This window comes from Strix uralensis, chromosome 33 (assembly GCF_047716275.1).
Source record: "Strix uralensis isolate ZFMK-TIS-50842 chromosome 33, bStrUra1, whole genome shotgun sequence".
Classification (NCBI taxonomy): domain Eukaryota; kingdom Metazoa; phylum Chordata; class Aves; order Strigiformes; family Strigidae; genus Strix; species Strix uralensis.
The window spans coordinates 3,463,675-3,476,115 of NC_134004.1; the positions used below are offsets into that span (position 1 = coordinate 3,463,675).

At 67.5% G+C, this 12,441-nt stretch overlaps 1 protein-coding gene across 5 annotated transcripts in view; it reads left to right on the forward strand.

The window, feature by feature from the left end:
* The window catches only part of LRP1 (LDL receptor related protein 1), an 83,196-nt gene extending 71,717 nt beyond the window's left edge, over positions 1-11,479 (forward strand). For 4 of the 5 annotated variants that reach the window (XM_074854064.1, XM_074854066.1, XM_074854067.1 and 1 more), the window contains 24 exons: positions 235-357; positions 714-839; positions 1,083-1,199; positions 2,954-3,060; positions 3,230-3,362; positions 3,547-3,666; positions 4,149-4,271; positions 4,498-4,641; positions 4,733-4,867; positions 5,133-5,252; positions 5,536-5,807; positions 5,899-6,077; positions 6,349-6,455; positions 6,666-6,782; positions 7,145-7,321; positions 7,676-7,816; positions 7,897-8,070; positions 8,165-8,326; positions 8,469-8,643; positions 8,997-9,101; positions 9,297-9,361; positions 9,630-9,717; positions 9,906-10,050; positions 10,386-11,479. In XM_074854064.1, the coding sequence (XP_074710165.1) occupies positions 235-357; positions 714-839; positions 1,083-1,199; positions 2,954-3,060; positions 3,230-3,362; positions 3,547-3,666; positions 4,149-4,271; positions 4,498-4,641; positions 4,733-4,867; positions 5,133-5,252; positions 5,536-5,807; positions 5,899-6,077; positions 6,349-6,455; positions 6,666-6,782; positions 7,145-7,321; positions 7,676-7,816; positions 7,897-8,070; positions 8,165-8,326; positions 8,469-8,643; positions 8,997-9,101; positions 9,297-9,361; positions 9,630-9,717; positions 9,906-10,050; positions 10,386-10,526 (3,296 nt within the window). In that variant the 3' untranslated portion in view covers positions 10,527-11,479. Of the gene's footprint in view, positions 1-234; positions 358-713; positions 840-1,082; positions 1,200-2,953; positions 3,061-3,229; positions 3,363-3,546; positions 3,667-4,148; positions 4,272-4,497; positions 4,642-4,732; positions 4,868-5,132; positions 5,253-5,535; positions 5,808-5,898; positions 6,078-6,348; positions 6,456-6,665; positions 6,783-7,144; positions 7,322-7,675; positions 7,817-7,896; positions 8,071-8,164; positions 8,327-8,468; positions 8,644-8,996; positions 9,102-9,296; positions 9,362-9,629; positions 9,718-9,905; positions 10,051-10,385 lie in introns of those variants that run through there. The other variant, XR_012626794.1, reaches the window with a different exon arrangement.
* Positions 11,480-12,441: the final 962 nt, after the last annotated feature.

The window sequence follows — 12,441 nt, forward strand, 5'->3', positions numbered from 1 at the left end:
GCCCTGAGCCTGTCGCATGGCCAAGGGATCTCGTGGGCTCTGCCCTGTCTCCCTGCAGCTGGTCGAGCCTGCCCTCAGCACCCTCGTGCAGGCGCTGCCCATGCATGGCCAGGCTCTTGCGATGCCTGCGACACCCGCCTGCCTCTTGGCGCTGGGGAGGGTTTCATGGGGTGGTGGCCGGCAGACCCCTGCCCGCTCCGCTGCCTCTCCTGACTCTGCTTCTCCCTCCTGCAGCGGAGGTGACTTGTGCCCCCAACCAGTTCCAGTGTGCGATCACCAAGCGCTGCATCCCCCGTGTCTGGGTGTGCGACCGGGACAACGACTGTGTGGATGGCTCGGACGAACCTGCCAACTGCAGTAAGAAACCTTGCGGGGACGGGGTGGGTCAGGCCACACCGAAACCAGGAGCTGCCCCACAGCCGGTCACGTCCCCTGTGGGATGGCGGGTCCCTGCTCAGTCCCTGCGGGCAGCGGGCGATGGTGGTGGTGGCTCTGCCGGGGTCTGTCCCGCTGGGATGCTCCTCTCTGACTTCTCCCCAAAAAACTGCTTGAATGGGGGATCTTGCCTGCTCTGTTCCAGGCAGGGGTGCTGCAGTCGGCTCCAGGCTGCTGGCACAGGGTGTTCCTCAGCCCAGCGGAGGAATAAATGTGCCTCCCAACACTCACCCCGCGTCCCCTCCCCACATCCCTGCCATCTTGTTTCTCCCTGCCAGCGCAAATGACGTGTGGGGTGGACGAGTTCCGCTGCAAGGACTCGGGCCGGTGCATCCCAGCACGCTGGAAGTGTGACGGGGAGGACGACTGTGGGGACGGCTCCGACGAGCCCAAGGAGGAATGCGGTGAGCAGGGACGGGGACTGGGGGGACGAGCCCAGAGGGCACCTTGTGCCCCCCCTTCCCCGAGGCTCAGGCTGCCCTGGTGCTGGCCCCTCCACCTCCCCGCTGAGCCTGGGGCCGGGGGAAGTTTTCGCTGCTCCTTTTCTGAACCGTGTGGGCAAGGCTGGGTCGGAGGGGCCTGGCCGAGAGCAGCAGTGCCCACCCTGCTGGCTGGCGAGAGCTGACACCTGTCCCGGTCCCTCGCAGACGAACGCACCTGTGAGCCCTACCAGTTCCGCTGCAAGAACAACCGCTGCGTGCCGGGTCGCTGGCAGTGCGACTACGACAATGACTGCGGGGACAACTCGGATGAGGAGAGCTGCAGTACGTGCTGCTTCGAGCCTTTGCTGTCCCGGGAGGGCTGTGCAGTGGGGAGGGGAGCGGTTCAGGTTGCCCCAGCCCCTCTGCCTGCCCATGCTCCCCGCAGCGGCGGGGATCAGGTTGGCTGGGCTGATGGCCGGGGGCCTCGGGGAGCAGCCTTCTCCCCCGGACAGAGCGTGCCCGACGCCAGGGTCTGGCTGGCCTGGTCCCACAGCCCCAGGGGGGACAGGTAAAAGGAAGGAGGGGACCCCGTCGCCCTCCTCACAGGCAGCGCCTGGGCCTTGCGTGTCCATGCTGGGCCATGGGCGCCTCGTCCCGCTCGCAGTGCAGCAGCTCCGCGTTGACCATCGCCCCGTGCTGCAGCCTCGGCCCGGCAGGCAGCGCCCGTGGGAGCGGTTTGGCCGGGGAGGGTGGTGGGGACGCAACGAGCCTTGGGGAGCTGCGGAACCGCCGGCGCCCAGGTTGCAAAGCTGGACCTGGGCCAGCATGTGGGGAGGTGGCTTGTCCCCGGATGCCCTGACAGGTGATGAAGTTGCTGCCCCTTAATGAGTTACGGCTTGTTAGCGGAGCTGTGCCAGCACCTGCCCTGCTGCGCAGCGGAGGACCGTGAGGGGCGAGTTCCTGCGGCTCTGCTGCGGGCAGGAGCCCGGTCCTGCCCCTCAGAGGGGCCCAGGCTGCCCGCGGGATGGCACCGGGGTCTGCTGCCAGAGCCAGGCCCTCCTCCCGCCATGCAGCGCCCGCCCCTCTGTCTCCTGCAGCTCTTGAGGGTGCAACTTTTTTTCCTTTTCTGTTGATTTCACGTCGTGTTTTTGAGTTTGTGCCATTTCACTTCATCTTATGTTTTTCTCCATTTTCACACTGTCGTTATGGGGCGCTCAGAGGTAGGTTCCTGCCAAAATCTTCTAATCCCATGTACAGTCTCTAAAATAAATGAAGACAGTAAATTCTAGGTGAGGGCAGAGAGGTCGGGACTGGACAACCCAGGCGGATTTACTGAGCATCAGCACCAGCATCTCCCTCCACTGGAGCCACAGTCAGGGAGGGTCCGACCCTGCTGCCTCCGCTGCCGGGGCCCGTGCATGGCTCATCCTTGTCTCCAAAATCTGTCCCCACCTTGGCCCTCCCTGCTCCGGCTGGACACCCCCTGCCTCCCTCTTCCCTACAGACCTGTCGGCTTCTGCGCCGCGGCCCCGGAGCCGCCTGCCCTGACGTGTCCTACGCCCGTGGCCACCCCGGGGCAGTGGGGAGGGGAAGGGTCCCCAGAGCCGTTGGGGGCTGCGGGGCCTCCTCCCGCAGAGGGGTTTGGCACCGACTGTGCCGGTGCCACCTGCCAGGTGCACTCGGCTGCGAGAGGGAGTCTGTCCCAGTGCCCTGCGAGGCGGCGACGGGTGCGTGGGCTCTGCCAGGCCTGGCCAGGGCGCCGCTGCCTTTCCTCCTGCCCGCAGCTGCCTTCAGTGGAGAATGACCTGGGGGACATGCGCAGCCGGGCGCTGCCAGAAGCGAGTTGTGGCCATAGTATCCCCTGGACGCCCCATTTCCCCACAGGGAGCAGGATGGGAAGGGGCTGGGAGGTGGAATCAGCCGTGCCCCTCTCCGGCAGGTCCCCTGGCTCCGCTTGCACCCCACCCTGTCCCCAGTGCCATGGGATGTGTCTGTGTCAGCCTGTGCCCCCCGAGCTGTTGGCCAGGGAGACCTCCTGCCCTTGCAGCCCCGCCCGCAGCCCGCGCTGAGGGGGACACTCTGTGCTCTGTCCCCAGCACCCCGGCCCTGCTCGGAGAGCGAGTTCTCCTGCGCCAACGGCCGCTGCATCGCCGGCAGGTGGAAGTGTGACGGGGACCACGACTGCGCAGACGGCTCTGACGAGGTGTGGCACCGCGCCTGGGAGCGGGGACGCGCCCCACCCTGTCTGCCCCCGCCGGTGGTCCCCTGTCACCCGGCGGGGCTGAGCGCCCGGTCCTGGGTGCAGTCCTGGGGTGGGAGCTGCTGCGGCCGGGCTGGCGCTGTGACCGCTGTCCCTCGCCCTTCCCCTGCAGAAGCACTGCACGCCGCGCTGTGAGTTTGACCAGTTCCAGTGCAAGAACGGGCACTGCATCCCCATGCGCTGGCGCTGCGACGCTGATGCCGACTGCATGGACGGCACCGACGAGGAGAACTGCGGCACTGGGGGTAATGGCAGCGCTGCCTGGCTCCCTCTTCCCCCCGTGCCCCGGTGTCTCCCGTGTCCCCGCTGTGGGTGGGAACCCTCCTGTGTGCGGGTGCCAGCACCACTCTGCCCAGCCCCAGGGCATGCACAGACACACACCCGTGGCAGCCCTGGGTAATGTGTCTCCTCCTGCCCATGCTGTCGCAGTTCGCACGTGCCCCCTCGATGAGTTCCAGTGCAACAACACGCTGTGCAAGCCCCTGGCCTGGAAGTGCGATGGGGAGGATGACTGCGGGGATAACTCAGATGAAAACCCCGAAGAGTGCTGTGAGTGATGCCTCGTTGCCTCTCCCTGCTCCTGGCCCAGGTCTGCCCGTGGGGGCAGCAGCCTGCCCTGAGCACCCGCGCAGGGAGGGGTGGCACCGCTGCAGGTGCCCAGGGGGGCTGTTGGTACCTCCAGCAGCTCTGCATGGCTCCTCTGGATGGGTCTCCTCAGGGTGGGGCTGGGGGGCAGGAGGTGGCAGCCGTCGAGAGAGCAGCGTGGTGGATGTGCCGAGCCGGGTGCGGGGCGGGCAGTGGGGAGCAGGGGCTGCGTGGGCAGGGGTCTGGCCCTCCTGCAGCTGGGCCGGCAACTGGGCGATTGTCTTTGGTTCAGTCTCTTTGCTTTAGTCTCCGGAGCCCGCTCGCCCTCGTGGGACAGGCCTCCCCAGAGAGCGGGCAGAGGCCGAGCAGCAGCTCGTGACAAGTGTGACAGCCTGGCTATGGCGTCTCCTTTCACCGTCACCGTTTGTTTCTGTTTGCTGGTGCAGTGAAATTCCAGTGTCCCCCCAACAGACCGTTCCGCTGCAAGAACGACCGGGTATGTCTGTGGATCGGTCGACAGTGTGACGGCATTGACAACTGTGGAGACAACACAGATGAGAAGGACTGCGGTGAGTGGGGCTGCCCGCGGGCACTGCTCTGCGCCCGGCGCAGACGGGTCCTTGCAGAGCCCTGGGTTCAGCCCGGGCGTTGTGGTTTGCTTTGCCCGCTCCTTCCTCCCGAAGCCGGTGCAGGCATCCTGGGTCCCTGCCTGGTCCCTGCTTGTGCCGCTCACGTCCCACGGGGCCGGGTGCCCGGGGACGCGGAGCCTCACAGCCGCTGCCCGTGCTCCCGCAGAGTCACCCACGGCCAAGCCCAAGAGCTGCAGCCAGGACAAGAACGAGTTCCTGTGCGAGAACAAGAAGTGCATCAGCGCCAACCTCCGCTGCAACTTCTTTGACGACTGTGGCGATGGCTCCGACGAGCAGTCCTGCTCCCACGGTGGGTGTGGAGCTGGCCTGTCAGGGGGGCCGAGGGCAGGCGCTGGGGGGGCCGCGGAGGCAGCGGGGGCTGACAGCGCGTCCCACCCCAGACCACAAGTCGTATGACTGCATGACCAACACGACCGTGTGTGGAGACGAGGCCCAGTGCATCCAGTCACAGTCCACCACATACTGCACATGCCGCAGAGGCTTCCAGAAGGTGCCAGACAAGAATTCCTGCCAAGGTACCTCCGGCCGCTGCCAGGAAGGGCTCGGCGTTGGGCCATGGGGTTTACGGTTGGTTTTTGCCATGAGATGTGTCTTCACGCCCGTGGAGTGGCCGGAGCGTCAGACCCGGTGTCCCTGGGGCACAGGCACAGGGAGGGGGGAGAGACGGGGCCTCTGAGCGCTGGGTAGTGCCGAGCAGCCGCCAGCGAGGGGCCGGCCCTGGCTGGGTGCGTGGAGGCACCCTCCGGGTCTTCCCCCTGACTCCCGTCTCCCGCTGCCCAGATGTCAATGAGTGCCTGCGCTTTGGGACCTGCTCCCAGCTCTGCAACAACACCAAGGGCTCCCACGTCTGCATCTGTGCCAAGAACTTCATGAAGACGGACAACATGTGCAAGGCGGAAGGTCAGGAGGGAACGGGGCGGGCACAGGCCCTGTGGGTCTGTGGGCAGGACCCAGCCGCTCTTCCCTCCCCGCTCCTCCTCCTCCTCCCCCTGCTCCTCTGCCCACCCTTCCTCTGGCGCTGCTGAGGGCAGGTGCCGGGCTCTGCAGGTGCCATCAGTCTGTCCTTCCCGGCAGTCTGTCCTTCCTTCCCCGGCAGAGCGAGCCCCAGGAGGGTGCCAGGCTCCCAGCCACCCCATCCCCTGCCCCACCGCGGAGCTGGGCTGACCCCCCTCCTCCTCTGCAGGCTCCGAGCACCAGATCCTCTACATCGCGGATGACAACAAGATCCGGAGCATGTACCCCTTCAACCCCAACTCGGCCTACGAGCCGGCCTTCCAGGGCGACGAGAATGTGCGCATCGATGCCATGGACATCTACGTCAAGGGCAACAAGATCTACTGGACCAACTGGCACACTGGCAGGATCTCATACCGGGAGCTGCCTGCCTCTTCCTCCGCCTCCACCGCCTCCAACCGCAACCGGCGCCAGATCGACGGTGGCGTCACCCACCTGAACGTGAGCTCTGCCAGGGGCACGGCGCGAGGCACCGGAGCCGGGCTGCCGGCATCCTCTGCCCTCACCTCCCGCCGCTTTCTGCCCTTCGCAGATCTCGGGGCTGAAGATGCCGCGGGGAATTGCCATTGACTGGGTTGCTGGGAACATCTACTGGACCGACTCGGGGCGGGATGTCATTGAGGTGGCGCAGATGAAGGGCGAGAACCGCAAGACGCTGATCTCGGGGATGATCGATGAGCCCCACGCCATCGTAGTCGACCCGCTTAGGGGGTGAGAGGCTCGAGCCCTTTCTCTCTCCCTTCCGTCGGTCCGGCCCTTGCCCCAGCCCCTCTCACCAACCAGCCCGTCTGTGGTGGGAGCTCCCTGTGCCCCAGCGTCACCCTCTATGTCACCCATGGTGTCAGCAGGCCGCTGGGGTCATGTCAGTGGCTGCAGGATGCTGGGGGGAGAATGTGGGAGGGTTTCTCTGCCAGCGGGGCATCAGGACGCTCTTCCCCTCCTCGCTCCCCTGCCGGGAGTGACCTGCCTGTGTCCTCCACAGGACGATGTACTGGTCAGACTGGGGCAATCACCCCAAGATCGAGACAGCTGCTATGGATGGGACACTGCGCGAGACCCTGGTGCAGGACAACATCCAGTGGCCAACAGGTGAACAAAGATAGTACCAGGAGGGCACGAGGGGTGGCGAAAGCCTCGACAGGAGGAACGTACAACCCACTCGTGGTGGGGAGGCTCTGCCTGGGAGCTCTGAGCCCTGTGGCAGGAGTGTGTAGGGGCAGCAGGGCGGGGGGGTCTACCCTGCTGGGAGTGGGGTGGGCTGGGGGCCTGTAGCTCACCGGGGACCATGTGCCCACTCAGGCCTGGCCGTGGACTACCACAATGAGCGACTCTACTGGGCCGACGCCAAGCTCTCCGTCATTGGCAGCATCCGGCTCAACGGCACTGACCCTGTCGTGGCCATTGACAACAAGAAGGGTAAGCGGTGCCAGAGCAGCATGGGGGAGTGGGACCTGCCGGGGAGGAATGTCCCTGGGCTGGGGACACAGCGCAGCCCCTGGCTCCCCGGGGCCCCTGGCCTGGGCCGTGCTGCAGCGCAGATGCCAGCGCTGAGCCAGGGACGCTCGGCGGACGGCAGCGAGGGCACGTTTTCCTCGCGAGATGCTCCGCAGCAGGACCAGGGCCTGCTGGCACTGGTGTCCTCCCAGCGCCATCCCACTCGTGCAGGGCAGGAGGCCCTGGCCTCGGATCCGTCCAGAATCCCTGATCAGCCTCGCCCGGGGCAGGGAGCAGCCGGCCGTGCCACCTCTGCCTGCACTGTCCCCTCTTTGCTTCCCCAGGGCTGAGCCACCCTTTCAGCATCGACATCTTTGAGGACTACATCTATGGTGTCACCTACATTAACAACCGCATCTTCAAGATCCACAAGTTCGGGCACAAGGCTGTCACCAACCTGACATCTGGCCTCAACCACGCCACCGACGTTGTGCTCTACCACCAGTACAAGCAACCAGAGGGTGCGCGCTGGGCCGGGACCCCCGCCCTGCTCCTGGGGTGGGCGGGAGGCGCCCGGGGCCTGATCTCCGAGACAGGGTGCCAGGGGACGAGGGGCGCGCTGGCAGAGGGGCAAGAGGGACCTCAGCCACCCACCCTCCCTGCCCAAAGTGGGGGGCATCTGGGTGGGCAGAGCAGGGGGAGTTAGTGGGGGGTTGGACTGGGGGGGGCCAGGGGCAATGGCTGTCACCTGGCAGCCCCGGGGCGTCAGGGATGGGGCTGGGGCAGCTGTAGGGCCGCAGGGGCTGTGTTTGCCAGGAGGGCTGTGGGTCATGCTGCCCCCCCCGTCCTCACCCTGCGCCGTCCCCCTTTGGCAGTGACCAACCCCTGTGACCGCAAGAAGTGCGAGTGGCTCTGCCTGCTCAGCCCCAGCGGCCCCGTCTGCACCTGCCCCAACGGCAAGCGCCTGGACAACGGCACCTGCGTCGTCATCCCCTCGCCCACCGTCTCCCCCGTCGGTAGGTGCTCCGGGGAGGAGGAGGAGGCAGGGGGTTGTCCTGCCCGGCGCGGTCCCGCTCACCTTCATCCTCCCTCCCAGTGCCCACCACCGACACCTGCGACCTGGTCTGCCTGAACGGTGGCAGCTGCTTCCTCAACGCCCGCAAACAGGCCAAGTGCCGCTGCCAGCCGCGCTACAACGGAGAGAAGTGCCAGATCGACCAGTGCTGGGACTACTGCCAGAACGGGGGCACCTGCGCCGCCTCCCCCTCGGGTGAGGCTGCTGGGGGCGAGCTGGGGGTCGGGGCTGGTGCCGGGCAGATGGACGGACCGAGGGGGAGCCTCTTGCCGTCGCCTCTCACCCGCAGGCATGCCGACCTGCCGCTGCCCCACCGGCTTCACGGGGCCCCGCTGCAACCAGCAAGTGTGCACCGACTACTGCCTGAACAACGGCAGCTGCGCCGTCAACCAGGGCAACCAGCCCAACTGCCGCTGCCTGCCCACCTTCATCGGGGACCGCTGCCAGTACCGTGAGTGCCGGGGGGTCGGGCGGCCGGGCCCCCCTCCTGGGGGATGCTCTCGGGGGACCCAGCATGGTGAGGTGCTCCACGGGGGCCCTGCAGAGGGGCCGGCGTGGGGATGCCCGGCCTGACCCCCCCCCGTCCCCCCCAGGACAGTGCTTCGACTACTGCGAGAACGACGGCGTCTGCCAGATGACAGCCAGCGGTGCCAAGCAGTGTCGCTGCCCCCCGCAGTTCGAGGGCGCCCAGTGCCAGGATAACAAATGCTCCCGCTGCCAGGAGGGCAAGTGCAGCATCAACAAGCAGAGCGGAGAAGTGTCCTGCATGTAGGTGCCGGGGACATCAAACTCGAGGGAGCAAGAGGGGATGGTGGGCACAAGGACCCAAGAAAAAACCTGTGTCCCTGTGGCCAGATCCTCGGGGATCGGCCAGAGCTGAGAGGTGCTGGGTCGGTGGTTCAGGGCAGCTGAGAAACCTGGGAGACCTCGGGGCCCCTGAGGAGGCGGCGGGGGGGGTCTCTCCCCCAAGCCCCTCCTGATGTCCCAGCAGCTGTCGGGGTGGCACGGCTGTGAGCCGTGACAGAGGGATGAGCCAACAGCCTCCAGCGAGCAGAGCCCGGGGTGCGGGAGGGTCCGGGGCAGGCTGGGGGTACACGTGTTCCTGATCCTCTGCCCCGCAGCTGCCCGGACGGCAAGATAGCACCCAGCTGCCTGACCTGCGACAACTACTGCCTGCACGGCGGTACCTGCTCCGTCGGTGACAAGACGCAGCTGCCCGAGTGCCTGTAAGCAGAGTAGGGGCTGGAGGGGCGGGGGGGCTGCAGGTGGGCTTCTTGCCCCTCCAAGCAGAGGGAGCACGTGACTGACAGACCCGATCTGTGTGTCCCCCCCGACCCCCAGGTCTGTGCCCCACCTCTCCCTGCCCCTCCCTGCATGCCGTCCTCCCCCCGCTAACCCCGGTGCTCTCCCCGCGCTCTCAGGTGCCCAGTGGGGATGACGGGGACGCGCTGCGAGGATTTCATCGTCAGCGAGCAGCAGAGCAACCGTATGTGTGGGGGGCAGCCCCGCCCCGGGGGCACCGCGGGGCCCAGCACCAAACCAGGGGGGTCGGGGGAGCCCCTTTGCCTGTGAAGCCAGGGTTGCCCAGTGCCCCCCCACGACTCCTGAACCCTGTTCTTCCCTGGATGGGGGGCAGGACCTTTCCCGGGGGGCAGGGCCAGCTCAGGCTGCTGGACCTGCTGCTGCCCAGGGCTCGGGCGTGCGGCGTCGCCCCCCCTGCGCACTCTGACTGTACCTGGGCCTCTCCTCCGCAGGAACGGCCTCCATCGTCATCCCCATCCTGCTGCTGCTTGTCCTCCTCACTGTGGTGGCTTTTGTCTGGTACAAGTGGAGGATTAAAGGGTGAGCCCGGGCTGCTGGGACCGGGAGGGAGCATTGCCCAGCCAGGAGCATTGCCCAGCCATTGCCCAACCCCTGGCAGGGTTTGAAAGCCTTGATTGTGGGGGAAACAAGCAGGATGGCTGGGGGTGGGAGTCCCACTCACTGCACCCCGTGTTGCTGCCGCTGACCCTCCGTCTCACCCTCCCCAGCGCTAAGGGCTTCCAGCACCAGCGGATGACGAACGGTGCCATGAACGTGGAGATCGGGAACCCCACCTACAAAATGTACGAGGGGGAGCCCGACGACGACGTGGGGGAGCTGCTGGACGCTGACTTCGCCCTGGACCCTGACAAGGTGCGGAGCGGCGCCACCGTGGCGCAGAGGGGCCGTGGGCACGTGGGGTCCGGCCCGAAACGGGGGGTGCAGCAGGGGCACGTTGCTGCAGCAGCGTGGGGGCTCCCTGGGGCTGTTCTCTGTGCAGAGGAGGCTGGGGGGGCTCGGAGGGGTCGCGGAGGCTTTGGGGCCAGAGGCTGGGGGGGGGATGGCAGCAGCCGCAGGGTCGGTGGTGCTGTGACGGGGGGAGACTGTGGCTGGTACGGGCTCTCACCGAGGCACCGCGGGGCACGGGACGGCTCCTCTGGGGAGGCGGGTGTCCGTGCCCCCTCCCACCAGCTCCCACCTCTCTGCAGCCCACCAACTTCACCAACCCCGTCTACGCCACGCTGTACATGGGCGCCCACAACAGCCGCAACTCGCTGGCCAGCACGGACGAGAAGCGGGAGCTGCTGTCACGGGGCGCGGACGACGACCTGGTGGACCCCCTGGCATAGGGGCAGGACGGGGGCGAAGGGCCGCTGGGCCGCGGCGCCCGGGCCCGGCACAGACCCATTGCAGGAGGCGGGCGGGGGCCGGGGGAGCCAAGAGCCACTGTATAAATGTACAAATGAAGGATTATTACTTTTCTATGTGAGCAGTATTATTACCTGTATATTCCCCGGTACCAGGCCTCGGCGCCTCTCATTGCCAGATCCGGCTTTGGTTTATTTTAAATCTCTTTACGTTGGGGCCCCCCTCCCTCCCCCTCCCCGCCGTGGGACACGCCAGCATTTCGGAGCAGGATGGCGCCGGGGTCGGCGTGCCACAATGAGCTCGCCAGGGCCAGGGCTGTCGGGAGACGCGGGGTCACGGCTGTGTGGGGCGCAGGCAGGAGGGAGGCAGAGCGGGGGCCGCGCGCTCCCCAGCTCTCGGCTCCATCCCCCCCGGCCCCTGCAGCTCCCCTCTCCGGGGCCCTGTTTCCTTCCCCCCCAGATCTGCTGCTCCCCGGGTCCCCCCTTCTGCAGCTTGGCCTCTGCAAACCTCCCTCAGCCCCCCCGTTCCCCTCCCTCCCCACCTTTCCCTCCGCCGATCCCCCTCCACCCTCCCTGCCCTTCTCGGCTCTGCCCGACTGTTACAGGGGACAGGGACAAGGGTCCCCACTGCTGCCCCCAGCCCCATTGTGGTGCGGAGGGTCCCCAGCCCCAGCGGGTCCGGCCCCGCGGCCCCTCGCTCCGGCTTGTCGCCTGCACCGTGCCCGCTCTCCAACATGCACATTTTTTAACAGGAAAAAAAAACAAACATGGAAATGACCTAGCTTTTATAGTAGAAATAAATAAACGCATGTGGGGGGAGGGCGGGGGGCGACCCCATCCTTTTATTGGGGGGAAATGTTTTAATAATTTTTGCTGGATTACTTTACAACTAAACAAAACAGATATTGTTATAAATAAAATTTTTAAAAACTGAAGCGCAGGCTCCTGGTTGGTGGGAAGGCACGTGCTGGGGAGGCCGGGAGTGGTGAGAGGGGGGTCATGGGCTGAGGGTGTAAGGTGGGAGGGTCCCACGGGGCCTCTTGTGCCCTTGTGTTGCCCTGGGTGCACGGGGGCGGGGGGGGGGGGCACAGGGTTTTCCACACAGTCCCCTGGGTGGGGAGCATGGAGCGAAGGGAGAGCTGAGCACGCTTGTCCGAGCCTGAGTGTGCCTGAGCGCGCCTGAGTGTGCCTGAGCGTGCTTGTGCGCGTCGTGCGGCCTGGGTGCTCTCCGGGGTGCAGCGCGTGCTGCTGCGTGTGCCGCTCGGGGTGACGCGTGTGTGCGGCCGCTCCCCGCTGCTGGTGGCACCTCCCGGGGCTCCCGCGGCCCCGAGCTGCTGCCACGGCCTCGACAGCGGCTCCTTCCCCTGCGCTGCGGGGAGCGGGAACACCCCGAGCACCGGGAACGGGCACCGGGCACCGACCCCGGGCACCGACCCGGGCACCGGCGGCGCGCGCGGTCCCGGGAGCCGCCACCAGGTGGCGCCGCCGCCCTCGAGAACGTGGCGGGGGGGCCGCCCGCGGGTGCCCCGGGAGCACCGGCCGGTCCCGCACGGCCCCGGACACCGGGCACCGGACACCGGGCACCGGGCTGCGGCCGGGCGGGGTGGCCGGGGCAGCACCGGGGTCTGGTGCCGGGGGGGGCCTCGGCAGGGACCGCCCGGGCGGCGGCGGGGGGGCCGGGCCGGGCCGGCCGGGGCTCGGGGTGTCGGGCCCTCGGGCCCTCGGCCCCCCCCGGCCCCGCCGTGCGCCCGGGCCGCGGCAGCAGCGTCCGGGGCGGGCTGCGGGGGGGGCGCAGGGCCGCGGCGGGCCCCCCTGGCACCCCCTACCCGCGGCCGGACCCTCAGCCCCGCACCAGCCCCCCGCCCCCCTCCAACACCAGCCCCCCCGACACCAGCCC